This window comes from Dendrobates tinctorius, unplaced genomic scaffold (genome assembly GCF_039654945.1).
Source record: "Dendrobates tinctorius isolate UK_male_01 unplaced genomic scaffold, ASM3965494v1 ptg000103l, whole genome shotgun sequence".
NCBI classification, from domain to species: Eukaryota; Metazoa; Chordata; class Amphibia; order Anura; family Dendrobatidae; genus Dendrobates; species Dendrobates tinctorius.
Window position 1 is genome coordinate 8,184,361 of NW_027361771.1, and position 27,371 is coordinate 8,211,731.

General features: G+C 44.9%; 1 protein-coding gene across 2 annotated transcripts in view; it reads right to left on the reverse strand.

Annotated features, from left to right (window-relative positions):
* Positions 1-27,371, reverse strand: part of LOC141099923 (5-hydroxytryptamine receptor 3A-like) — a 111,333-nt gene that overhangs the window by 61,796 nt on the left and 22,166 nt on the right. For both annotated transcript variants that reach the window (XM_073588037.1, XM_073588036.1), the window contains exons 2-4: positions 4,221-4,390; positions 3,616-3,660; positions 3,416-3,525 (exon numbers count right to left, since the gene is read on the reverse strand). In XM_073588037.1, the coding sequence (XP_073444138.1) occupies positions 3,416-3,525; positions 3,616-3,660; positions 4,221-4,373 (308 nt within the window). In that variant the 5' untranslated portion in view covers positions 4,374-4,390. The remainder of the gene's footprint in view (positions 1-3,415; positions 3,526-3,615; positions 3,661-4,220; positions 4,391-27,371) is intronic.

The following is a 27,371-nucleotide window of genomic DNA, read 5'->3' on the forward strand; positions in this document are numbered from 1 at the left end:
TCTCCCATACAGCTTCTCCTTGTGCAAAGTGCGCTGTATTGTTGACCGATGCACAGTGACACCATCTGCAACAAGATGATGCTGCAGGTCTTTGGAGGTGGTCTGTGGATTGTCCTCGACTGTTCTCACCATTCTTCTTCTCTGCCTTTCTGATATTTTTCTTGGCCTGCCACTTCTGGGCTTAACAAGAACTGTACCTGTGTTCTTCCATTTCCTTACTATGTTCCTCACAGTGGAAACCGACAGGTTAAATTTCTGAGACAACTTTTTGTATCCTTCCCCTGAAAAGCTATGTTGAATAATCTTTGTTTTCAGATCATTTGAGAGTTGTTTTGAGGAGCCCATGATGCCACTCTTCATAGGAGAATCAAATAGGAGAACTACTTGCAAGTGGCCACCTTAAATACCTTTTCTCATGATTTGATACACCTGGCTATGAAGTTCAAAGCTCAATGAGGTTACAAAACCAATTTAGTGCTTCAGAAAGTCAGTAAAAAGTAGTTAGGAGTGTTCAAATCAAGAAAATGATAAGGGTGCCCATACTTTTGCACCGGTCAAATTTTGTTTAAATGCAGATTGCACATTTTCTGTTAGTACAGTAAACCTCATTTGAATCCAGAAATATAACTGAGTCCATCAGTTATTAGATATATGAAACTGAAATAGCTGTTGCAAAAACCAAAATTGTTATAAAGAAAAAAGGTTAACATTAATAGGGGTGCCTAAACTTTTACATATGACTGTAAGGCTGACGACGCCCTTCTGCCCTGTGGGTGATTTCTCTGTGGGATCCTTGGAGACCAGTCTGAATTCCTGCTCCTCCAAAGCTAAGTTTGCTGCTCGGCCTTTTGCTTTTGTTCTTTGACTTTGTTTTTGCTTTGTTTTTCTGGATTTCTGCCATTCCCTGCTGGGGTGTGCTGAATTCATTTAGCTCTGTCTTCTGAAAATACCTGAGTGCTGATTCAGTTTTTGAAGCCTAGCTGCTTCAGGGCCTTTTTCATATCAGCTGGTTGGCTTATGTCTTTGATAGGGTTTTGGCAGATTGCAGACAGCAGCCTTCCTGTCCTTTCCTATCTAGGTAGTTTTGGGGCCCCGTCTTTGCTCAGTCTATCTTTCTGTCTGTGTTAGTATTTTCATCTTGCTTCACCGTCATTATATGTTGGGGGCTGCCTATTGCTTTGGGGTCTGCTCTGGGGCAGTTTAGATTTCCCCTTTCTTTCTTTAGGCCTATGTATTTCTCTGGCTGTGATCGAGGGGTCTAGGGCATCGTAGGAACCCCCCACGGCTACTGCTAGTTGTGTTGATAGGTTCAGGGGTCTGCAATCTGATAGTTGCCAACTTCTCTGGTTTTCTGGACTTAGCTTGTATTTCTGCTTTTGCCTCCTACGGTGACTCATTCATAACAGCTCCAGCAACGTTCCAGCGGTTAATGGATATTGTTCTCCGTCCCCATCGCCGCTATGCCTCAGCCTATCTAGATGATATCATTGTGTTCAGCACCGATTGGGAAAGCCACTTAGCAAAAGTACAGGCAGTGGTAGACTCCTTGCGACAAGCAGGGCTAACTGCCAACCCAAAGAAGTGTTTCATAGGGTTGGAGGAAGCCCGGTACTTGGGTTATGTCATTGGGAGAGGAGTTCTCAAGCCCCAAGTAAATAAGGTGGAGGCAATTCAGTACTGGCCCCGTCCCCTCACAACAAAACAAGTAAAAGCCTTTTTGGGTTTAGTGAGATATTACAGGCGGTTCATTCCGAACTTTGCAACCCTGTCCACGCCTTTAACAGATTGTTTAAAAGGAAAAAAATCTGTGATGGTCCACTGGAATGATCAGTTAGAGGAGGCCTTTACAAAATTAAAAGGGGTACTGTGTGGTTCACCAGTCCTGATCACTCCAAATTTCAAAAAAGAGCTTGTGGTGCAGACTGATGCCTCGGAGATAGGCCTCAGTGCCGTGCTGTCTCAGGAAGTTAACGGGGAAGAGCATCCCGTTAGCTTCCTAAGCCGGAAGCTTACCCCAGCTGAAATCCAATACAGTATTGTGGAGAGAGAGTACCTGGCCATCAAGTGGGCACTGGAATCGTTGCGCTACTATTTTCTGGGGAGAACATTTCGGTTGGTGACAGATCATTCCCCTCTTACGTGGATGAGTCAAGCTAAGGAGAGGAAAGCCCAAGTCACTAGGTGGTTCCTGTCCCTGCAAAATTTTAAATTTTCAGTGGAACATTGTGCAGGCAGACTACAGGGGAATGCAGACGCCCTGTCCAGAGTTCACTGTATGTCACGTGTCCACCCCTCTAGGGTTAAACACAGGGGGGAGGTATGTGGTACAGTACAAGGTGTTTTACTGGATGGGAGATATGTTTCTCCCAGCAGATTAATGTTTGGCCAGGTTTTTCCCTAAAGACGGGACCTGCAATGATGTCAGGGTCACATGATCAGCCCATGTGATGTCTACCTCACTGGTGGGAGGGGTTAGGCCCTATGTAATGGAGATTAGTAATTGCCACAGTGTGAGTGTGTTTCTGGAAGCTACAGGAACTTGTGTGGACTCAGCCTGAAACTTGTAAACAGGATTCCCGTGCTGGAGGACTATAGCAGCAAGACTCGGAAGAACCCCGGGAATGGCACCTGGCGGATGCCGCAGAACCTGGCAGCCGCTTAGGTACGCCCGTCCCGTGCAAGGGGTGAGTCTGGGACCAGTGGTTCTCCAAGCTGGAGTATGTGTTTGGTTTTCCTTATGTTTTGTTAAGCTGCTGGTTACTGAGTGACATTAAAACCATTGGAATTAGACTTTATGCCTGTGTGTTGCCTCGGTACTGCCGCCCGGCTATTGCCTACCAGAGCGAATCTCTACAGTGTATGTATATGTGTATGTATATATATATATATATATATATATATAATCTTACATTTTTAAGAACTTTTTAAAATTACTTTCTGGTACCGTTAGCGAGCTTAAACCAACAATCATCTGGTTATTTTACCATATACTGCCATGCAACAGTACGGCAGTATATATAGTTGAATTGTGGTCTACTACAAAACTCAGCCTGTGGCTGGGCATCAGAGGAGGACCAAGATGGCAGCCACAGGAGCCTTCAGTAAGCCCCCTGTTGCCATGGTAACAAGGATGGGAGCCCGTGGACACGTGCACAATCTAGCTTTCCACTTAAATGCCGCTGTCAGATATTGACAGCAGTATGTAATTGATTTCCATCACTAAGCTATTCAACATAGCCGGCATCTACTCAGTGTGGATGCCTCAGCTCGCCCTCACGCTTGCGGGGCCTTGGTGCGGATGTACAGTTATCCACCAAGGAGCTAAACTCCTTGCAAAGCTGGCCAGGCTCTGCATTTACAGAATCGCGCTGCTTATATCACACATCATTTCCATATTCAGTGAATATTTTCTTACTGTTCGTGCAGGTAGAGGTCCGGCACCCAGAAATAGGACAATGGAATTGTAATATGACTTATATTACAGAATTGTTGAGGATCCCATGATAAGAAATCATTCTTCCATATCTGCAAACAGAAATATTTAATTTCACAGAGCAATAGTACAAATGTACTTTTAACATGAAACACCTTAGAAATATCAAAAAGTCCTCTTACCGCATGTATCCAAAAATACGTTGTTATGGTCTGTGTCTTCTCAACCTGTAAAAACAAGATGGATGTGCCAAGAAAACACATAGATAGCCACGTAGATAGCCTACTGCTATTGCTAGATATGACTTCAGTTTAGGCCGGGCTCAGAAAGCTGTATTTCTTGCTCCTCAATTGGACTGCAATACCCAAACTGACTGCTGATACATCTGTTTTTTTTTCCGGCAGAACAGATGACAAGGGCCAATATAAGTCTATGGGAACATGAAAAACATGTACAGCACACGGGCATCGCTATCCATTTCCATCCGTGTGCTATTCGTGTTTAACATTGCAAAGTATAGGAGAAGCTTGTAATTTCTTTTTTTTTGTCCATCTTTGCAAAACACTGACACCTGTATGATTTTTTTCATGTACGTGCTTAATTCTTTTTTTCCTAGTCCCTTTTTAGGTAATCTATTTTTCTGCATTTGTCTTGATATATTATTTATTTTAATTAGACTGTTACCAACAAACTAGAGTTTTCGTGGTCCTAATTTAAAGGGTACCTGTCACCATTTTTTCATGTATGACCAATACCACCACCTTCCTGCCCTAGAGCATGCTCTTACCACAGCCAGGATGGAGACAAAAACTGTATCCACTGTGACGATCAATGGTTTTGTCCAGTCATTTTTTGGCACAGACATTAATAGCAGATGTTCACGTTCTGTGATATTGAGATACTCTACAACATCATAGTGCTTGCACGTCTCATTTGGCATTGTACCAGGGAGGTAATCTAGAAGGGCAGATGAAAAAGGAAGAGATTGGATTGCATGAGCAATGTAGTACATAACAGTTGTGTGTGTTCTTATACTTTTCATATTTTTTAGACAATACCATAGGTTAACGCATTTTTTACTGCCATAACAATGTGTAATGGTTAGGAGTATAGATGAGTGAATATTTCAATATTCAGTTCGGATTGCGATAGACGATTTTGCAATATTCACTGATTTATTCTTCGAATAGTCGTTGAACATAGCCAAACGCCATTGGAGTCAATGGGAGGCCAAAACAAATGCATACACAACACTTTCAAAAGCCCAAAAGCTGCCAAAACACATCAAATTAGGGGCACACACCAGGAAAGTGGCCTCAATTCACCCACAGTACAAATTTTATAATGGCACTGCAACAATCAGCCATTCATGAAGTATCAGGGTCTTGGCCAGCATTTACAGCTTTCAATTGAACATCACTGTAAGACGAGGAGGGTGAGAGATCGGTGTAGGCCTCCTGTGCTGGAAGCCCTGAAACCACATGCAACAGGTCAACCTGTTTTTATGCTCAGCCACACTCATGTGGCACAAATATCAGCTTCGCAGACTACTATTGTCAGAAAAATGTAAGGATAGCAACAATGGGAGTTGACTGAAAGGAACTGGAGGCCTGACGGTCTCGGAGGCCTACTGCTACAGGCAACACACAAGAAGGAGACCCAACCAGGAGTCTACACATTTTCAAAAATTAGTGGCAGACACCACCAAAGTGGCATCAATTTCACTAGAGTAGAACTAGTATAATGGGGACCGAAACCTCTTTCACTACAACCAACCCCCAGATGGAGACTGTGATGGGCAAGGTGGTGGAATCTGTTATGATTGAGTCACCGTAGGAGGCAAAAACAGAAATGCTAGCTAAGTCCTGAAAACCGGAGAAGTTGGCAACTATCAGATTGCAGACCCCTGAACCTATCAACACAACTAGCAGTAGCCGTGGGGGGTTCCTACGATGACCTAGACCCCTCGATCACAGCCGGAGAGATACATAAGCCTAAAGAAGGAAAGGGGAATTCTAACTGCCCCAGAGCAGACCCCAAAGCAATAGGCAGCCCCCCACATATAATGACGGTGAAGCAAGATGAAAACACTTACACAGACAGAAAGACAGGCTGAGCAAAGACGGGGCCCAAAAACTACCTAGATAGGAACGGATAGGAAGGCTGCTGTCTGCAATCTGCCAAAACCCTATCAGAGACAAAAGCCAACCAGCTGATATAAAAATGGCCCTGAAGCAACTAAGCTTCAAAAACTAAATCAGCACTCAGGTACCTTCAGAAGACAGAGCTCACGGAACACTGCCTACTCCAGCAGGGAGTGGCAGAATCCAAAAGCAAGAAAAACAAAAACAAATCTTAGATGCAAAAAGGCAAAACAGAAAACTTAGCTTTAGGAGAGCAGGAATCAGACTGGTGTCCAAGAGTCCACAGAGAAATCACCCGCAGGGCAGAAAGGGCGTAGGCTGCCTTAAATCCAGTCAGTGACTCCACTCAGCCAATCGTCTTCATTAGTCCCAGGTATCTGATAATCAGGCTCACTACCTTCCTTCACTAGAATAGGGAGTTCACCAGGCCTCAGTGACGGAGGGGAAAATGAACTCGCAACAGTACCCCCCCCTTGAGGAGGGGTCACTGAACCCTCAACAACGCTACCAGGGCGATCAGGGTGAGCCCGATGAAAGGCACGCACCAATCTTTTGGCATGAATATCAGAGGCAGAGACCCAGGAATTATCCTCCTGACCATAACCCTTCCACTTAACCAAATACTGGAGTCTCCGTCTAGCCAGACGGGAATCCAGAATTTTCTCTACCTCATATTCCAAGTTACCTTCAACCAATACAGGGTCCGGAGGTGCCACCTCAGGCACAACTGGCTCAACAAACCTCTTCAACAAGGACTTATGGAACACATTATGGATCTTAAATGTGACAGGAAGAGCCAAACGAAAAGAGACCGGATTAATAATCTCCAAAATCTTGTAAGGTCCAATAAATCTATGCTTAAACTTAGGAGAAGCCACCTTCATAGCAATATTTTTTGATGATAACCACACCATATCACCAATCTTAAACTGGGGACCAATGGTCCTACGTCGATTGGAAAACCGCTGGGCCTTTTCCTGGGAGAGAGATAACTTATCCACCACTTGGTCCCAGATCTGGTGCATTCTCTCCACCACAGTGTCAACCCCTGGGCAGGCAGAAGGCTCCACCTGCCCTGAAGAAAATCGAGGGTGAAAACCAAAGTTACAAAAAAAAGGTGACATCAAAGTGGCAGAACTAGCTCTATTATTTAAAGCAAATTCGGCCAAGGGCAAAAATGAAACCCAATCATCCTGATCAGCGGAAATAAAACATCTCAAATATGACTCCAAGGTCTGGTTTGTTCTCTCTGTCTGCCCATTGGTCTGAGGGTGAAAAGCAGAGGAGAAGGACAACTGAATTCCCAACTTGGAAAAGAACGTCCTCCAAAATTTAGACACAAATTGAACTCCTCTGTCAGATACAATGTTCTCAGGAATCCCGTGCAAGCGAACCACCTGTTGCAAAAACAGAGGCACCAGCTCAGAGGAAGATGGCAACTTAGGGAGTGGTACAAGATGAACCATCTTAGAGAACCTATCACAAATCACCCAAATAACAGTCATTCTTTGAGACACCGGCATATCAGAGATGAAATCCATTGAAATATGGGTCCATGGCCTCCTGGGGACCGGCAAAGGCATCAACAACCCACTAGAGCGAGAACAAGATTTAGACCGGGAGCAAGTCCCACAGGACTGCACAAAATTCCTGACATCATGAGACAAGGTGGGCCACCAAAAAGAGCGACTCACCAGATCTCTAGTACCAAAAATACCTGGATGACCAGCCAATGCAGAGCAATGAACTTCAGACATCACTCTCTTCTTCCACTGGTCAGGAACATACAACTTTCCACTGGGGTAACGCTCAGGTTTGTCCTCCTGGAACTCTTGCAGAGCAAGTTTCAAATCAGGCGAGATGGCAGAAAGAACTACCCCTTCACCTAAGATGGTGGCAGGCTTGGTCATCACAGGAGAATCAGCAAAGAAACTCCTAGAGAGGGCGTCTGCCTTGACATTCTTAGTTCCAGGAAGGAAAGAGACCACAAAATCAAAACGTGTAAAAAACAAGGCCCACCTAGCCTGTCTAGGGTTCAAGCATTTAGCCGACTCTAGGTAAATCAAATTTTTGTGGTCAGTGAGGACCACAACTTGATGTTTGGCTCCCTCCAACCAATGTCTCCACTCCTCAAATGCCCATTTCATGGCCAACAGTTCCCGATTCCCCACATCATAGTTACGTTCAGATGAAGAGAACTTACGGGAAAAGAAAGCACAGGGATTCATTTTAGATGTTACCGGATCCTTTTGGATCAACACCGCTCCTGCACCAATCTCAGAAGCATCCACCTCTACCTGGAACGGGAGTGAGACATCAGGTTGCCGCAGAACCGGGGCGGAGGTAAATCTACGCTTCAGCTCCTGAAAGGAAGCAACCGCCTCCGGAGACCAATTCAACACATCCGCACCCTTCCTGGTCAGGTCAGTCAATGGTTTGGCAATACTAGAAAATTTTGCTATAAATTTCCGATAAAAATTAGCAAAACCCAAAAACTTCTGGAGGGCCTTCAAAGAAGTGGGCTGAACCCAATCATAAATGGCCTGTACCTTGGCCGGGTCTATTTCAATAGTTGACGGAGACAAAATAAATCCCAAAAAAGAAATTCTCTGTACTCCAAAAAGGCATTTTGATCCTTTGACATACAGAGAATTCTCTCTCAAGATCCGGAACACAGTCCGAACATGTTCCACATGAGAATCCCAATCCTTGGAGAAGATCAAAATATCATCCAGATAGATAATCAAAAATTTATCGACAAAGTCTCGGAAAATATCGTTCATGAAGCACTGGAAGACAGAAGGGGCATTAGTGAGCCCAAAAGGCATCACCAGGTACTCAAAATGTCCCTCCGGAGTATTAAACGCCGTCTTCCATTCATCCCCCTGCTTAATGCGGATAAGATTATACGCCCCCCTGAGGTCAAGCTTGGTAAACCAGCAAGCACCTCTGACTCTAGAGAATAGATCCGAGATCAGGGGTAACGGATACTGATATTTAATAGTAATTTTATTGAGGGCACGATAATCAATACAAGGCCTTAAAGAACCATCCTTCTTGGCCACAAAAAAAAACCCGGCACCTAAGGGTGAAGAGGATGGTCTAATATGACCCTTCTCCAACGCCTCCTTAATATAGGACCGCATAGCCTCGTGCTCGGGTACAGATAAATTGAAGAGCCGATCCTTAGGAAATTTACACCCCGGGTTTAGTTCAATTGCACAGTCATAACTCCTATGAGGAGGCAAGGACGCAGACTCATTCTCACTAAATACATCATAGTAGTCCGCCAAATAGTCAGGAACCTCATGCGACTGAGGAGAGGTGGAAAAAACCGGAGCCTCACTAAAGGTACACCGGCAACCCCAACTCACCACAGACACAGACTTCCAATCCAAAACTGGATTATGAATCTGCAACCAGGGAAACCCCAGAACAACGGCATCATGCAGACCATGCAACACCAAAAATCTGCAATTTTCTTGGTGGTCTGGGGCGACCCGCATGACCAACTGGGTCCAAAATTGAGGTTTATTTTTAGCCAGAGGGGTAGTATCAATCCCCCTCAAAGGGATAGGCGTCTGCAGAGGTGTCAACGGAAATCCACAACGTTTAGCAAAATCCAAGTCCATTAGGTTTAAGCGCTGCTCCCGAATACACAAAAGCCTTGGCGGAAAATGTGGACAGGGAACAGATCAGAGTAATCGCCAAAAGAAACTTAGGCTGAACCCCACCAACAGAAAACGTGTGTGCAAAGCGTTTCTCACGTTTAGGACAAACAGAAATAACATGTGAGGCATCTCCACAGAAAAAACACAGCTTATTACGCCTTCTGAATTCCTGACGTTGCGCCTTAGGCCTGTTTCACACTTCCGTTTTTGTGTCCGCCAAACGGATCCGTTTCCGTTTTTTTGACGGAAACTGATGCAGACGGATCCGTTTTTAAAAAACGGATCCGTTTTTTTGACGGATCCGCGGTAACCACTAATGTAAGTCTATGGGACAAAAAAAACGGATCCTGCAAAAAAATGGCGGATCCGTTTTTTTACGGAAACCAACGGATTTTGACGGATTTGAAAAAACGGAAGTGTGAAACAGGCCTTAGACAAAACTCTATCACATTGCATAGGTTCAGACGTCTGTTCAACCGGTGGCAACACCTCTCGTGTAATCCTGCGTTCACGTAAACGCCGATCAACCTGAATGGCTAAAGACATAGAATCGTCCAGACCAGAGGGAACAGGAAATCCCACCATAGTATCTTTTACGGCTTCTGACAAACCCTTCCGAAAGAGAGCAGCCAAGGAACTATCATTCCAGGTAGTAAGGACCGCCCACTTTCGGAACTTTTGACAGTACAACTCTGCAGATTCTCGACCCTGGTTCAATGCTAACAGGGTCTTTTCAGCCTGATCAATAGCATTAGGTTCGTCATACAGCAACCCCAAGGCTTGAAAAAATGCGTTCACATTAGTCAGAATAGGGTCATCTGGTTTCAAAGAAAACGCCCAATCCTGGGGATCGCCGCGCAGCAAAGAGATGACAATTTTAACCTGCTGCGCGGGGCTCCCTGACGAGTTAGGCTTCAAAGCAAAAAATAATTTACAATTATTTTTGAAACTCAAAAATTTAGATCGATCCCCAAAAAATACATCAGGTGTGGGGATCTTTGGTTCAACAGCATGTGAACGAGCAAGACAGGCGGAAATTCCTCGCACTTCAGCAGCGAGCTGCTCCACAAGATCAGACACTTGCTTTATCTCCATTGAGAGAAAAAAAAAAAATTCCCCCTACAGCCTCAGAGATATAGAGGAAAGAATATACACTTTTTTTTTTTTTTTAACACAATTCTTTCCTGCTATTGAGTACCCCAGGATCTGCGGTGTGGGCGGGTGATTCTGTTATGATTGAGTCACCGTAGGAGGCAAAAACAGAAATGCTAGCTAAGTCCTGAAAACCGGAGAAGTTGGCAACTATCAGATTGCAGACCCCTGAACCTATCAACACAACTAGCAGTAGCCGTGGGGGGTTCCTACGATGACCTAGACCCCTCGATCACAGCCGGAGAGATACATAAGCCTAAAGAAGGAAAGGGGAATTCTAACTGCCCCAGAGCAGACCCCAAAGCAATAGGCAGCCCCCCACATATAATGACGGTGAAGCAAGATGAAAACACTTACACAGACAGAAAGACAGGCTGAGCAAAGACGGGGCCCAAAAACTACCTAGATAGGAACGGATAGGAAGGCTGCTGTCTGCAATCTGCCAAAACCCTATCAGAGACAAAAGCCAACCAGCTGATATAAAAATGGCCCTGAAGCAACTAAGCTTCAAAAACTAAATCAGCACTCAGGTACCTTCAGAAGACAGAGCTCACGGAACACTGCCTACTCCAGCAGGGAGTGGCAGAATCCAAAAGCAAGAAAAACAAAAACAAATCTTAGATGCAAAAAGGCAAAACAGAAAACTTAGCTTTAGGAGAGCAGGAATCAGACTGGTGTCCAAGAGTCCACAGAGAAATCACCCGCAGGGCAGAAAGGGCGTAGGCTGCCTTAAATCCAGTCAGTGACTCCACTCAGCCAATCGTCTTCATTAGTCCCAGGTATCTGATAATCAGGCTCACTACCTTCCTTCACTAGAATAGGGAGTTCACCAGGCCTCAGTGACGGAGGGGAAAATGAACTCGCAACAGTACCCCCCCCTTGAGGAGGGGTCACTGAACCCTCAACAACGCTACCAGGGCGATCAGGGTGAGCCCGATGAAAGGCACGCACCAATCTTTTGGCATGAATATCAGAGGCAGAGACCCAGGAATTATCCTCCTGACCATAACCCTTCCACTTAACCAAATACTGGAGTCTCCGTCTAGCCAGACGGGAATCCAGAATTTTCTCTACCTCATATTCCAAGTTACCTTCAACCAATACAGGGTCCGGAGGTGCCACCTCAGGCACAACTGGCTCAACAAACCTCTTCAACAAGGACTTATGGAACACATTATGGATCTTAAATGTGACAGGAAGAGCCAAACGAAAAGAGACCGGATTAATAATCTCCAAAATCTTGTAAGGTCCAATAAATCTATGCTTAAACTTAGGAGAAGCCACCTTCATAGCAATATTTTTTGATGATAACCACACCATATCACCAATCTTAAACTGGGGACCAATGGTCCTACGTCGATTGGAAAACCGCTGGGCCTTTTCCTGGGAGAGAGATAACTTATCCACCACTTGGTCCCAGATCTGGTGCATTCTCTCCACCACAGTGTCAACCCCTGGGCAGGCAGAAGGCTCCACCTGCCCTGAAGAAAATCGAGGGTGAAAACCAAAGTTACAAAAAAAAGGTGACATCAAAGTGGCAGAACTAGCTCTATTATTTAAAGCAAATTCGGCCAAGGGCAAAAATGAAACCCAATCATCCTGATCAGCGGAAATAAAACATCTCAAATATGACTCCAAGGTCTGGTTTGTTCTCTCTGTCTGCCCATTGGTCTGAGGGTGAAAAGCAGAGGAGAAGGACAACTGAATTCCCAACTTGGAAAAGAACGTCCTCCAAAATTTAGACACAAATTGAACTCCTCTGTCAGATACAATGTTCTCAGGAATCCCGTGCAAGCGAACCACCTGTTGCAAAAACAGAGGCACCAGCTCAGAGGAAGATGGCAACTTAGGGAGTGGTACAAGATGAACCATCTTAGAGAACCTATCACAAATCACCCAAATAACAGTCATTCTTTGAGACACCGGCATATCAGAGATGAAATCCATTGAAATATGGGTCCATGGCCTCCTGGGGACCGGCAAAGGCATCAACAACCCACTAGAGCGAGAACAAGATTTAGACCGGGAGCAAGTCCCACAGGACTGCACAAAATTCCTGACATCATGAGACAAGGTGGGCCACCAAAAAGAGCGACTCACCAGATCTCTAGTACCAAAAATACCTGGATGACCAGCCAATGCAGAGCAATGAACTTCAGACATCACTCTCTTCTTCCACTGGTCAGGAACATACAACTTTCCACTGGGGTAACGCTCAGGTTTGTCCTCCTGGAACTCTTGCAGAGCAAGTTTCAAATCAGGCGAGATGGCAGAAAGAACTACCCCTTCACCTAAGATGGTGGCAGGCTTGGTCATCACAGGAGAATCAGCAAAGAAACTCCTAGAGAGGGCGTCTGCCTTGACATTCTTAGTTCCAGGAAGGAAAGAGACCACAAAATCAAAACGTGTAAAAAACAAGGCCCACCTAGCCTGTCTAGGGTTCAAGCATTTAGCCGACTCTAGGTAAATCAAATTTTTGTGGTCAGTGAGGACCACAACTTGATGTTTGGCTCCCTCCAACCAATGTCTCCACTCCTCAAATGCCCATTTCATGGCCAACAGTTCCCGATTCCCCACATCATAGTTACGTTCAGATGAAGAGAACTTACGGGAAAAGAAAGCACAGGGATTCATTTTAGATGTTACCGGATCCTTTTGGATCAACACCGCTCCTGCACCAATCTCAGAAGCATCCACCTCTACCTGGAACGGGAGTGAGACATCAGGTTGCCGCAGAACCGGGGCGGAGGTAAATCTACGCTTCAGCTCCTGAAAGGAAGCAACCGCCTCCGGAGACCAATTCAACACATCCGCACCCTTCCTGGTCAGGTCAGTCAATGGTTTGGCAATACTAGAAAATTTTGCTATAAATTTCCGATAAAAATTAGCAAAACCCAAAAACTTCTGGAGGGCCTTCAAAGAAGTGGGCTGAACCCAATCATAAATGGCCTGTACCTTGGCCGGGTCTATTTCAATAGTTGACGGAGACAAAATAAATCCCAAAAAAGAAATTCTCTGTACTCCAAAAAGGCATTTTGATCCTTTGACATACAGAGAATTCTCTCTCAAGATCCGGAACACAGTCCGAACATGTTCCACATGAGAATCCCAATCCTTGGAGAAGATCAAAATATCATCCAGATAGATAATCAAAAATTTATCGACAAAGTCTCGGAAAATATCGTTCATGAAGCACTGGAAGACAGAAGGGGCATTAGTGAGCCCAAAAGGCATCACCAGGTACTCAAAATGTCCCTCCGGAGTATTAAACGCCGTCTTCCATTCATCCCCCTGCTTAATGCGGATAAGATTATACGCCCCCCTGAGGTCAAGCTTGGTAAACCAGCAAGCACCTCTGACTCTAGAGAATAGATCCGAGATCAGGGGTAACGGATACTGATATTTAATAGTAATTTTATTGAGGGCACGATAATCAATACAAGGCCTTAAAGAACCATCCTTCTTGGCCACAAAAAAAAACCCGGCACCTAAGGGTGAAGAGGATGGTCTAATATGACCCTTCTCCAACGCCTCCTTAATATAGGACCGCATAGCCTCGTGCTCGGGTACAGATAAATTGAAGAGCCGATCCTTAGGAAATTTACACCCCGGGTTTAGTTCAATTGCACAGTCATAACTCCTATGAGGAGGCAAGGACGCAGACTCATTCTCACTAAATACATCATAGTAGTCCGCCAAATAGTCAGGAACCTCATGCGACTGAGGAGAGGTGGAAAAAACCGGAGCCTCACTAAAGGTACACCGGCAACCCCAACTCACCACAGACACAGACTTCCAATCCAAAACTGGATTATGAATCTGCAACCAGGGAAACCCCAGAACAACGGCATCATGCAGACCATGCAACACCAAAAATCTGCAATTTTCTTGGTGGTCTGGGGCGACCCGCATGACCAACTGGGTCCAAAATTGAGGTTTATTTTTAGCCAGAGGGGTAGTATCAATCCCCCTCAAAGGGATAGGCGTCTGCAGAGGTGTCAACGGAAATCCACAACGTTTAGCAAAATCCAAGTCCATTAGGTTTAAGCGCTGCTCCCGAATACACAAAAGCCTTGGCGGAAAATGTGGACAGGGAACAGATCAGAGTAATCGCCAAAAGAAACTTAGGCTGAACCCCACCAACAGAAAACGTGTGTGCAAAGCGTTTCTCACGTTTAGGACAAACAGAAATAACATGTGAGGCATCTCCACAGAAAAAACACAGCTTATTACGCCTTCTGAATTCCTGACGTTGCGCCTTAGGCCTGTTTCACACTTCCGTTTTTGTGTCCGCCAAACGGATCCGTTTCCGTTTTTTTGACGGAAACTGATGCAGACGGATCCGTTTTTAAAAAACGGATCCGTTTTTTTGACGGATCCGCGGTAACCACTAATGTAAGTCTATGGGACAAAAAAAACGGATCCTGCAAAAAAATGGCGGATCCGTTTTTTTACGGAAACCAACGGATTTTGACGGATTTGAAAAAACGGAAGTGTGAAACAGGCCTTAGACAAAACTCTATCACATTGCATAGGTTCAGACGTCTGTTCAACCGGTGGCAACACCTCTCGTGTAATCCTGCGTTCACGTAAACGCCGATCAACCTGAATGGCTAAAGACATAGAATCGTCCAGACCAGAGGGAACAGGAAATCCCACCATAGTATCTTTTACGGCTTCTGACAAACCCTTCCGAAAGAGAGCAGCCAAGGAACTATCATTCCAGGTAGTAAGGACCGCCCACTTTCGGAACTTTTGACAGTACAACTCTGCAGATTCTCGACCCTGGTTCAATGCTAACAGGGTCTTTTCAGCCTGATCAATAGCATTAGGTTCGTCATACAGCAACCCCAAGGCTTGAAAAAATGCGTTCACATTAGTCAGAATAGGGTCATCTGGTTTCAAAGAAAACGCCCAATCCTGGGGATCGCCGCGCAGCAAAGAGATGACAATTTTAACCTGCTGCGCGGGGCTCCCTGACGAGTTAGGCTTCAAAGCAAAAAATAATTTACAATTATTTTTGAAACTCAAAAATTTAGATCGATCCCCAAAAAATACATCAGGTGTGGGGATCTTTGGTTCAACAGCATGTGAACGAGCAAGACAGGCGGAAATTCCTCGCACTTCAGCAGCGAGCTGCTCCACAAGATCAGACACTTGCTTTATCTCCATTGAGAGAAAAAAAAAAAATTCCCCCTACAGCCTCAGAGATATAGAGGAAAGAATATACACTTTTTTTTTTTTTTTAACACAATTCTTTCCTGCTATTGAGTACCCCAGGATCTGCGGTGTGGGCGGGTGATTCTGTTATGATTGAGTCACCGTAGGAGGCAAAAACAGAAATGCTAGCTAAGTCCTGAAAACCGGAGAAGTTGGCAACTATCAGATTGCAGACCCCTAAACCTATCAACACAACTAGCAGTAGCCGTGGGGGGTTCCTACGATGACCTAGACCCCTCGATCACAGCCGGAGAGATACATAGGCCTAAAGAAGGAAAGGGGAAATCTAACTGCCCCAGAGCAGACCCCAAAGCAATAGGCAGCCCCCCACATATAATGACGGTGAAGCAAGATGAAAACACTTACACAGACAGAAAGACAGGCTGAGCAAAGACGGGGCCCAAAAACTACCTAGATAGGAACGGATAGGAAGGCTGCTGTCTGCAATCTGCCAAAACCCTATCAGAGACAAAAGCCAACAAGCTGATATAAAAATGGCCCTGAAGCAACTAAGCTTCAAAAACTAAATCAGCACTCAGGTACCTTCAGAAGACAGAGCTCACGGAACACTGCACACTCCAGCAGGGAGTGGCAGAATCCAAAAGCAAGAAAAACAAAAACAAATCTTAGATGCAAAAAGGCAAAACAGAAAACTTAGCTTTAGGAGAGCAGGAATCAGACTGGTGTCCAAGAGTCCACAGAGAAATCACCCGCAGGGCAGAAAGGGCGTAGGCTGCCTTAAATCCAGTCAGTGACTCTACTCAGCCAATCGTCTTCATTAGTCCCAGGTGTCTGATAATCAGGCTCACTACCTTCCTTCACTAGAATAGGGAGTTCACCAGGCCTCAGTGACGGAGGGGAAAATGAACTCACAACAGGAATCACTGTGCGGTAGCCCTTGGAAAGCCGGGAGTGGAGTAACTAGGTGGCCTACCAAATCTGACCTTGGATAAGCAGGCGACACTGCGACCCCAGGAGGGACAAGGAGGTGGCACCAGGTGCTACTCCAGGGCTGACCTACAGAGGGTGGCAGTTAACCCTTAGAGTGGGTAAGCTGGTACTGCCCGAAGGAGGGACAAAAATGTAGGCAGGCTCTGTATGGACACTGGATCCATGGGTACAGATGGGATCGGCTGAGGAACAGAAAAGCACTGGCAGGTGCGGACTGAATCAGCTGTTAGACAGATGAACACTGGCAGGTGCGGGCTGGACTGGCAGTTAGATAGATGAGAACTGGCAGGTGTCCGCTGGACTGACTGAGGAACAGGAGAGCACTGGATCAGGTGTTAGATAGGCACTGGCAGGTGCAGGTTGGACCAGGTGTTGAACAGATGGGTCCTCTGGTGCGGGTTGGATCAAGTTTTAGACAGAGGAGTGCTGATAGGTGCAGACTGGGCCGGGCGTTGAACAGATATGCATTGGCAGGAGTGGGCTGGACCAGGTGTTAGACAAATGAGAACTGGCAGGTGTGAGCTGAACCCGCAGTTAGACAAATGAGCAATGGCAGATGCGGGTTTAACCAGATGTTAGACAGATGAGCACTGGCAGATACAGGCTGGACCGGGTTTATAACAGATGGGTACTGGCAGGTGCAGGTTGGACAGGGTTTTAGACAGAGGAGCATTGGCAGGTGCAGACTGGACAGAGTGTTGAACAGATGTTGACGTTGAATGCTACATCTTTGACTTCCTCTGATGCACCCCCGGATGTCGGTAAGCTGCAAATTATTAATCTTTCATCCTATGTGCTTACTGACCTGGAGATTAATGTATTAGAGAAAGGTCTCTCGTTCTGTCCTACTAGCTGTTTGGACAAATTTATTCTGACCAAGGATATCTATCTCTTCTGCAGACAGCTCACTTTCAGATTATTACACCATCAGCCATCTGTTATCGATGATCTCCCTTTGATTGAGAGACAGGCTTTCAGAGACCTGCTAGACTTGCTGGAGGCGAATGAGGAGGGGTTCACAAGGAGGAGAAGATTTTCTGGTAGGGTACCATCCCAGGCTACCCCCTCTTTCTCATTATTTCCATCAGTGCAGAGTTTTTTTAATACGGTATGCAATCAGATACAGGCCCTGAGATTGGACTACAATAGGGATAGGAATTTGAGCAAACTCGAACAGGCCACCATCGCCAAGTTAGGGTCAAATCGTGAATTTGCCATCCGTGAGGCTGATAAAGGGGGGAATTTGGTTATTTAGCCCATTGAATTATATCTGAATGATGCCAAACGGCAATTATCAAACTCTCATTGTTACCAGGTTCTCCCCTCGGATCCATCCTGTGCGTTCAAAGCTAAACTTGACCGCTTACTGGAATCAGCATTTACATGCAATATCATTAATAAACGAGAAAAGGAGTTTATGACGAATGACCATCCCAGGACACCAACCTTCTACATGTTACCTAAGGTACATAAATCTTTGCAGGTGCCTCCAGGGCAGCCTATTGTGTCCGGGATGGGTGGTTTATTAGAACGACCCTGTATTTATGTTGATTTTTTTCTTCAGCCACTTGTTTCCTCTCTAAGTTCATTTGTGAGGGATTCGACTTTCCTAATCCAACAGCTACGAGATCTTGACGTCCCTCCCAAGACCTGGCTCGTAACCCTAGACATGGAGTCGCTCTACACGTGCATATGGCACGATTTGGGCAGACAGGCTGTCTCCTTCTTTCTGGACCGGAACACGTCGGGAGACCGAAAACATGATTCATTGTTGTTGGATCTGTTACACTTCAACTTGACAAAAAACACTTCATCTTTGACCGGGTGCACTATAGGCAAGTTACTGGCACCGCGATGGGTGCGCGGTGTGCGTCCGCGTAGGCAAACTTATTTTTGGGGTGTTGGGAGCTTACCAAGGTATACTGTCTTGAGTCATTCTCTTGTCATGTCAGGAAATGGTATAGTTACATTGATGACATTCTCTTTCTCTGGACAGGCACCCTTGATGAATGCCATCAGTTTGTTGAGACATTGAATAATAACACTCTGAACATACGACTTACCTCACACTTCTCGCAAACAGAAGTTGAATTTCTGGATTTGAAGCTCCGTCCTGATGGCTTTCGTATTCTTTCTACCCTATATCGCAAGCCCACGGCCACCAATAGTCTATTGCACTTCTCCAGTTTCCATCCTCAACAACTTAGGAATGGTATCCCCAAGGGTCAATTTTATCGTGTGAAGAGAAATTGCAGCACGCAAAAGGATTTTTTGGCCCACGCACAGGACTTGACTAATCGATTCAAGAACAGAGGTTACCCAAAAAGGTAATATCACATGCCTTTATGGCAGCAAAGGATGCCGACAGGGATTGCTTGCTTTAGCCTTGGGTTAGGGGACCCCCCAAACCGCTTGGAGTTGTCACCACTCACAACAATCAGTGGTCTGACATTAGAAGGATCCTTACCAAACATTGGGGGATCCTCCTGAGTGAGCCCAGACTAAAACCTCATATTTCGGTACAACCGAGTTTGGTCGCGAGAAGAGCCAGTAATCTCAAAGATCGTCTATGCCATAGTCACTTTAAACGACCAACCACCAGGCTTGTAGAAGAGAAAAGACTCGTGCTATGGAGATAGGTGCTGACTAAGCGTGGATAAACCACAGGCAAAAGTCAATAAATGAACAGTCGCACTCAAAAATGAATTATTCTTGCAAAAGAGTCTTTGAAAAAATTATTATGATTTTTTTATTTGTTTGAGTTTTTCAATAGAACAAATAGTGAAACACAGCAAACAAGATATTGTTTGGAGATATTCCAGATGTGAGTATTATATGGTTACGTTTCGACCTAACCCTAGGTCTTTCTCAAACCATACTGCCTATAGCTATCGCACTCTCTGTTTACTTTTACACTGCACAGCCGCGCAGGTGCCCTGGTTCCCTCCTGCCCTGACCCTCCACAGCGCATGCTCCACTGGGCCACTTTCTCCCCATGCGTCTCAAGCCTTATATCGGCGTCATGACGCTCTAGCCTCCCACTGGCGCTGTGACGCCTGCGCTCTGCATCTACCCTCCTCCTAGCCTCTCAGTGATTTTGAGCATTTATAAACCGTGCCATTCTGAGCCTATTCTCATAAGCACCGCAGACTCCTGCAGCTCACATGTTACCAGGTCAGTACAGCAGCACCTCTTGGCGCCCTTGTTATCCTCCATTCTCCTTATCTTATTACCTGCATTTTCTTCCACAGCCCCGAACTTGGACTTTGACAATAATCTCCCTATCCTACACCTTGAAACTTCTATTGAGGTCAGTACACTCGATGCTTGCCATACTTTTCTGTGTCTGCCGCTTACCTCCACCACCCCTCTGGCATACTCTTTATGAAGCATAATAAATTAAAAGTATTGTTTTTGCCAATAGCCTGTAACGCCCTCCAAGTTTATTTTCTGACCAACATGGCATCTTCTTGGGTTTTTCCTAGATCCTTATGTTGTCACCTTTTCTATATATGTGATTTTGTGTTGTATGTATAGGGTCTCTCAGTAACACCCTTTTTAATTCTTCTACTTTTTGTACATAATTATGTCCGTTATATTTACAGTTTCTTCTGATATTTTGTTCACTTTGTTCAGTGTTGTAATTATTTTTTACATTTTATCTTGCAGTATAGTTTGAGAAAGACCTAGGGTTAGGTCGAAACGTAACCATATAATACTCACATCTGGAATATCTCCTTTGTTTGCGGTGTTTCACTATTTGTTCTATTGAAAAATTCAAATAAATAAAAAAATCATAATTTTTTTCAAAGACTATTTTGCAAGAATAATTCTTTTTTGAGTGCGACTGTTCATTTATTGACGACAACCACCAGGCTTAACAGGGGTGTATGGTTGACTGGCACATTTCCCTGTGGCAACTGCAATATTTGCCCGTTTACTATCGGTACTAGTGTTCTTACTCTACCTATTTTCCCGTTTCAGGTTACAACACAGAGTTATTTTAACTGCAAATCCCGCAATGTGGTCTATGCTTTGGTATGCCCGTGCCCAAAAATATATGTTGGGCAAACGACGCAGGAGTTGAGGAAGAGAATTTCAACATCATTTCTCAAGTATTACAACAGCTAAGAAAATTTGGAGAAGGGCAAAACGCCTACCTCTGTAGCATCGCATTATCTGACCACACACAGTTCACGGTGGAGCGGCACCAGGATTTTGGGACTTGAGTGTTCAATCTGATATAAGGGGAGGAGACATCAGCCTCGAACTCCTCAGACAGGAATCCAAGTGGATCTTTAATCTTAAAACTTTGGTCCCTTCGGGCCTGAACGAAGATTTACTATTTACTGGGTTCTATAAACAGACTTGAGCGCTGTCACGGTCACGGGTGTCTGGACGCAGCGAGTACCGCAAGGCGAACCCATATGACACATGTGACCCTGGATACACCGCCTCCAGTGGGGCGAATTTAAATAATAAACACGTGCAGCTGGATACACCGCCTCCAACTGGCGAATTTAGGTAATACACGTTTATACAAGTCTGGAAACCCCGCCTCCAGTAAGGCGAATTTAAACAATAGGGAAACCTGGGAAACATTAACAATGGTGGGCCCTGCGATAGGGAATAGGGAAGTGGAGACCTCCTGAGCTCCCCTGAGCCAGTGTCCCTGCACTCCTAACGTTCCCTATGCCGGTTCCGCACCGGGCGACGCACGCGTACCTTAAACCCTAGCTCGCCCTGACCTAAACCCTCACTAGGGAATTGGTCGGTGCGGAAACTAATCCCACCACTGCACTAAAACACACATGAGGAAAGATGACAAAACAGGGGAAACACCACTTAGCTTTGCTCTGTTGCGTACGCTCCTAGCAACAGAGCCCACCACCTGCGTGCATCTTCTCCTCCACCCGGATCCATCACCATAACAGGATCCTTCACATTAGTGCAGCCTTGGAGCAGAGTCCACCACCAGTTCCAGCTGCCCAGTAAATAGAGTCCCAAGGATGAGTCCAGCTTCTGCCAAAAAGTCCAGCAGGCTCGAGTCCCACTTTTCTGCCAAGAAGTCAAGCATGCTTGAGTCCAGCTTTCAGCAACCAAGTCCAGCATGCTGAGAGCAACTCTCACCATAGTCGCCACTCCAACGAAGCCATGCAAGCACTTCCTGGTGACACCATAAACTGCGACTCCACCACGCCATGCCAGCTCTTCTTGCAGACTCCAATGATGAACTCCACCAATCCATGCCAGCACTCCTTGCAAACTCCATAGCTGACTCAACCCCTCTGGCTGGGCTGCACAGGACTTGTGTTCAGCTCCTTCCTTCACCCAGGCTTACTTGAAAGTAACTCACAATATCACCAACAAGTGATTGCACACACCTGACACTCTTTTATAGAGCGTCACACCTGACCTATAATACGTGCACATTAAACCAAAGAACTAAAGTGCACTACCGCTCACCACCACCGGGGCAACTTAGAATGAACGACACCACGTGCAATAATTCCAATGGCCACCGGGGGCAATCACACCACTTTGGCACCAAGACAAAGGAAAAATATTCACTTTGTGCATTTAAAACTGTCAGATCCACTTCAGATCATGACAAGCGCGTTGAGTGATTTCTGGACTTATACTATGGACCTGTGTGCGACACTGTTCATATCAAGTTTTGCTTTGTTATAGGTTTGAGTCCATGTAAACAGCAGTGTAATGTGGTCCACTTAAACAGCATACCCTCCTCTTACCGATGCCTTCAATTATTTTTTATGGTGGATTCATCAAAATTTTTTACTATCTTCATTTTGGTTCTTTATCGTATGCCTTTTCTATCATTCACCTTATGAGGTCTTTTCTCCCATTGAGGCGGCTATACATAGGAATATTTATTCCTCCTTACCCCTTTCCTGGGTTCCATTGTTCTTCTGTGGACCTTTCGTGAGGGATGTTTGTCCTATGGTGGTATACCCATTGATTTATGTCCATAACATAACATTTAAGACTCAGCCTGACCCTGGTCACACATAAATTGATTGAATGTTCCTTTCTTACCTCTATCCCTTGGTTGGGAGAGAGGTTTGCTTTAGTGCTGGATATACATTTGACCATATGAGCACGGTGTATGTACCTGTTGTGAACAAGGGACTATGTGGTTTGACCTTTTGCCCGAATTTGTCATTTTAGCCCAAATATTCATGCTATATTCTCATGAATGCCTGTGAATGATCGTTGTGAAGTGTTTGCAACAACAGTTTTTGTACACGGATTGCGTCACCTTCATTTTATTGTCTATGGTTTCTAAATACGGATTATGTCTATTTTCCTTTTTTTTTCTATAACAGCATTATGCGCTAATAAAACTTTGGCCATTACATATTGGCCATTAACCCCTTAAGCCCCAAGGGTGGTTTGCACGTTAATGACCAGGCCAATTTTTACAATTCTGACCACTGTCCCTTTATGAGGTAATAACTCTGAAACGCTTCCATGGATCCCGGTGATTCTGACATTGTTTTCTCGTGACATATTGTACTTCATGTTAGTGGTAAAATTTCATTCAAATAACTTGCGTTTATTTGTGAAAAAAACAGAAATTTGGCGAAAATTTTGAAAATTTTGCAATTTTCCATCTTTGAATTTTTATGCCCTTAAATCACAGAGATACGGCACACAAAAAACTTGATAACTAACATTTCCCACATGTTTACTTTACATCAGCACAATTTTGAAACCAAAATTTTTTTTGTTAGGAAGTTATAAGGGTTAAAAATTGACCAGCGATTTCTCATTTTTGCAACACCATTTTATTTTTACAGACCACATCACATTTGAAGCCACTTTGAGGGGTCTATATGATAGAAAATACCCAAAAGTGACACCATTCTAAAAACTGTACCCCTTAAGGTGCTCAAAACCACATTCAAGAAGTTTATTAACCCTTTAGGTGCGTCACAGGAATTTTTTGAATATTTTAAAAAAAATGAACATTTAACTTTTTTTTCACTAAAAAAATACTTCAGGTTCAATTTTTTTTATTTTACCAAGGGTAACAGGAGAAATTGGACTGAAAAAGTTATTGTGCAATTTGTCCTGAGTACGCTGATACCTGATATGTGGGGGGAACCACTGTTTCGGCGCGTGGCAGACCTCAGCAGGGAAGGAGCGCCGTTTGACTTTTTCAATGCAAAATTGGCTGGAATTCAGATCGGCCGCCATGTCGCGTTTGGAGAGCCCCTGATGTACCTAAACAGTGGAAACCCCCCCCAAGTGACCCCATTTTGGAAACTAGACCCCCCAAGGAACTTATCTAGATATGTGGTGAGAACTGTTAACCCACAAAGGCTTCACAGAAGTTTATAACGTACAGTTGTACAATTAAAAAATCATATTTTTTCCACAAAAATGATCTTTTCACCCCCAATTTTTATTTTTCCAAGGGTAACAGGTCCCTAAAAGTTATTGTGCAATTTGTCCTGAGTACGCTGATACCCCATATGTGGGTGTAAATGACTATTTGGGCGCATGGCAGAGCTCGGAAGGGAAGCAGCGCCATTTGACGTTTTTGGCTGGAATTGAGATCGGACACCATGTCGCGTTTGGAAAGCCCCTGATGTACCAAAACAGTGGAAACCCCCCACAAATGACACCATTTTGGAAACTAGACCCCCCAAGGAACTTATCTAGATGTGTGGTGAGAACTTTGAACCCCCAAGGGCTTCACAGAAGTTTATAACATTCAGCCGTACAATTAAAAAATCATATTTTTTCCACAAAAATGATCTTTTCACCCTCAATTTTTATTTTTCCAATTGTAACAGGACCCTAAAAGATATTGTGCAATTTGTCCTGAGTGCGCTGATACCCCACATGTGGGGGTAAACCACTATTTGGGCACATGGCAGAGCTCGGAAGGGAAGCAGCGCCATTTGACGTTTTTGGCTGGAATTGAGATCGGACACCATGTCGCGTTTGGAAAGCCCCTGATGTACCAAAACAGTGGAAACCCCCCACAAATGACACCATTTTGGAAACTAGACCCCCCAAGGAACTTATCTAGATGTGTGGTGAGCACTTTGAACCCCCCAGTGCTTCACAGAAGTTTATAACGCCCGGGCGTGAAAATAAAAAAATCGTATTTTTTCCACAAACATGATCTTTTAGTCACCAATTTTTTCATTTTCCCAAGGGTACAAGGAGAAATTGGACCACAAAAGTTGTGGTCCAATTTGTCCCGAGTACGCTGATACCTCATTTGTGGGAGAAAACTACTGTATGGGCACACGTCGGGGCTCGGAAGGGAAGTAGTGATGTTTTGGAATGCAGACTTTGATGGAATGGTCTGCGGGTGTCATGTTGCCTTTGGAGAGCCCCTAATGTACCTAAACAGTGGAAACCCCCCACAAATGACCCCATTTTGGAAACTAGACCCCATAAGGAACTTATCTAGATGTGTGGTGAGCACTTTGAACCCCCAAGGGCTTCACAGAAGTTTATAATGCCCAGGCATGAAAATAAAAAAATCGTATTTTTTCCACAAACATGATCAATTAGTCGCCAATTTTTTTATTTTCCCAGGGTAACAGGAGAAATTGGACCCCAAAAGTTGTTGTCCAATTTGTCCTGAGTACGCTGATACCTCATATGTGGGAAAAAACTACTGTATGGGCACACGTCGGGGTTCGGAAGGGAAGTAGTGACGTTTTGGAATGCAGACTTTGATGGATTGGTCTGCGGGTGTCATGTGCGTTTGGAGAGCCCCTGATGTACCTAAACTATTGAAACTCCCCACAAGTGACCCCATTTTGGAAACTAGACCCCCCACGGAACTTATCTAGATGTGTGGTGAGCACTTTGAACCCCCAAGTGCTTCACAGAAGTTTATAACGCCTGGGCGTGAAAATAAAAAAATCGTATTTTTTCCACAAACATGATCTTTTAGTCACCAATTTTTTCATTTTCCCAAGGGTACAAGGAGAAATTGGACCACAAAAGTTGTTGTCCAATTTGTCCTGAGTACGCTGATACCTCATTTGTGGGAGAAAACTACTGTATGGGCACACGTCGGGGCTCGGAAGGGAAATAGTGATGCTTTGGAATGCAGACTTTGATGGAATGGTCTGCGGGTGTCATGTTGCCTTTGGAGAGCCCCTAATGTACCTAAACAGTAGAAACCCCCCATAAATGACCCCATTTTGGAAACTAGACCCCATAAGGAACTTATCTAGATGTGTGGTGAGCACTTTGAACCCCCAAGGGCTTCACAGAAGTTTATAATGCCCAGGCATGAAAATAAAAAAATCGTATTTTTTCCACAAACATGATCAATTAGTCGCCAATTTTTTTATTTTCCCAGGGTAACAGGAGAAATTGGACCCCAAAAGTTGTTGTCCAATTTGTCCTGAGTACGCTGATACCTCATATGTGGGAAAAAACTACTGTATGGGCACACGTCGGGGTTCGGAAGGGAAGTAGTGACGTTTTGGAATGCAGACTTTGATGGATTGGTCTGCGGGTGTCATGTGCGTTTGGAGAGCCCCTGATGTACCTAAACTATTGAAACTCCCCACAAGTGACCCCATTTTGGAAACTAGACCCCCCACGGAACTTATCTAGATGTGTGGTGAGCACTTTGAACCCCCAAGTGCTTCACAGAAGTTTATAACGCCTGGGCGTGGCGTGAAAATAAAAAAATCATTTTTTTCCTCAAAAATGATATTTTTGCCCCCAATTTTTTATTTTCCTAAGGGTAACAGGAGAAATTGGACCCCAAAAGTTGTTTTGCAATTTGTCCTGAGTATGCTGATACCCTATATGTGGGGGTAAAACACTGTTTTGGCGCATGGCAGAGCTTGGAAGGGAAGGAGCACCATTTAACTTTTTCAACGCAGAATTGGCTGGAATTGAGATCAGACGCCATGTTGCATTTGGAGAGCACCTGATGTGCCCAAACAGTCGAAACCCCCCAATTATAACTCCAACCCTAACCCCAACACACTCCTAACCCTAATCATACATGCCAGGATAGGGGGGCGAGGGGACCATGTATACCAGGATAGGGGGGTGAGGGGACCATGCATACCAGGATTGGGGGGTGAGAGGACCATGCATACCAGGATTGGGGGGTGAGAGGACCATGCATACCAGGATAGGAGGGGTGAGGACCATGCATACCAGGATAGGGGGGCGAGAGGACCATGCATACCAGCATATGGGAGTGAGAGGACCATGCATACCAGGATTTGGGAGTGAGGGGGCCATGCATACCAGGATTGGGGGAGGAGGGGTACCATGCATACCAGGATAGGAGGGGGGCAGCACATACCAGGATGGGAGACCATATACCAATAAAAATGCTCGCCACCCGGGCGTAGAACGGGTTCATAGCTAGTCACATATATTGGCACAGCAGACAGGCACTCAGTACCCCTGATGAAGCCACCAAGTGTAGCGACACGCGTCGGGTCTTTCCACTCTGCCTGCTCCACTCTACATGGGTTTTGTATATCGCTAATGTGAACATGTGCTGACCATTGTAGGAGGCTATTTTTGCCCATACCTTTCTCTACAGGGGTTTTGTATATCGCTAATGTGAACATGTGCTGACCATTGTAGGAGGCTATTTTTGCCCATACCTTTCTCTACATGGGTTTTGTATATCGCTAATGTGAACATGTGCTGATCATTGTAGGAGGCTATTTTAGCCTATACCTCTCTCTCCTTATTTCAGGGGCTTAGACCATGTGGGTTATTTGTATGCTTGATGTGTATTTTTGAAGCAGTGCAATATATGTTCCT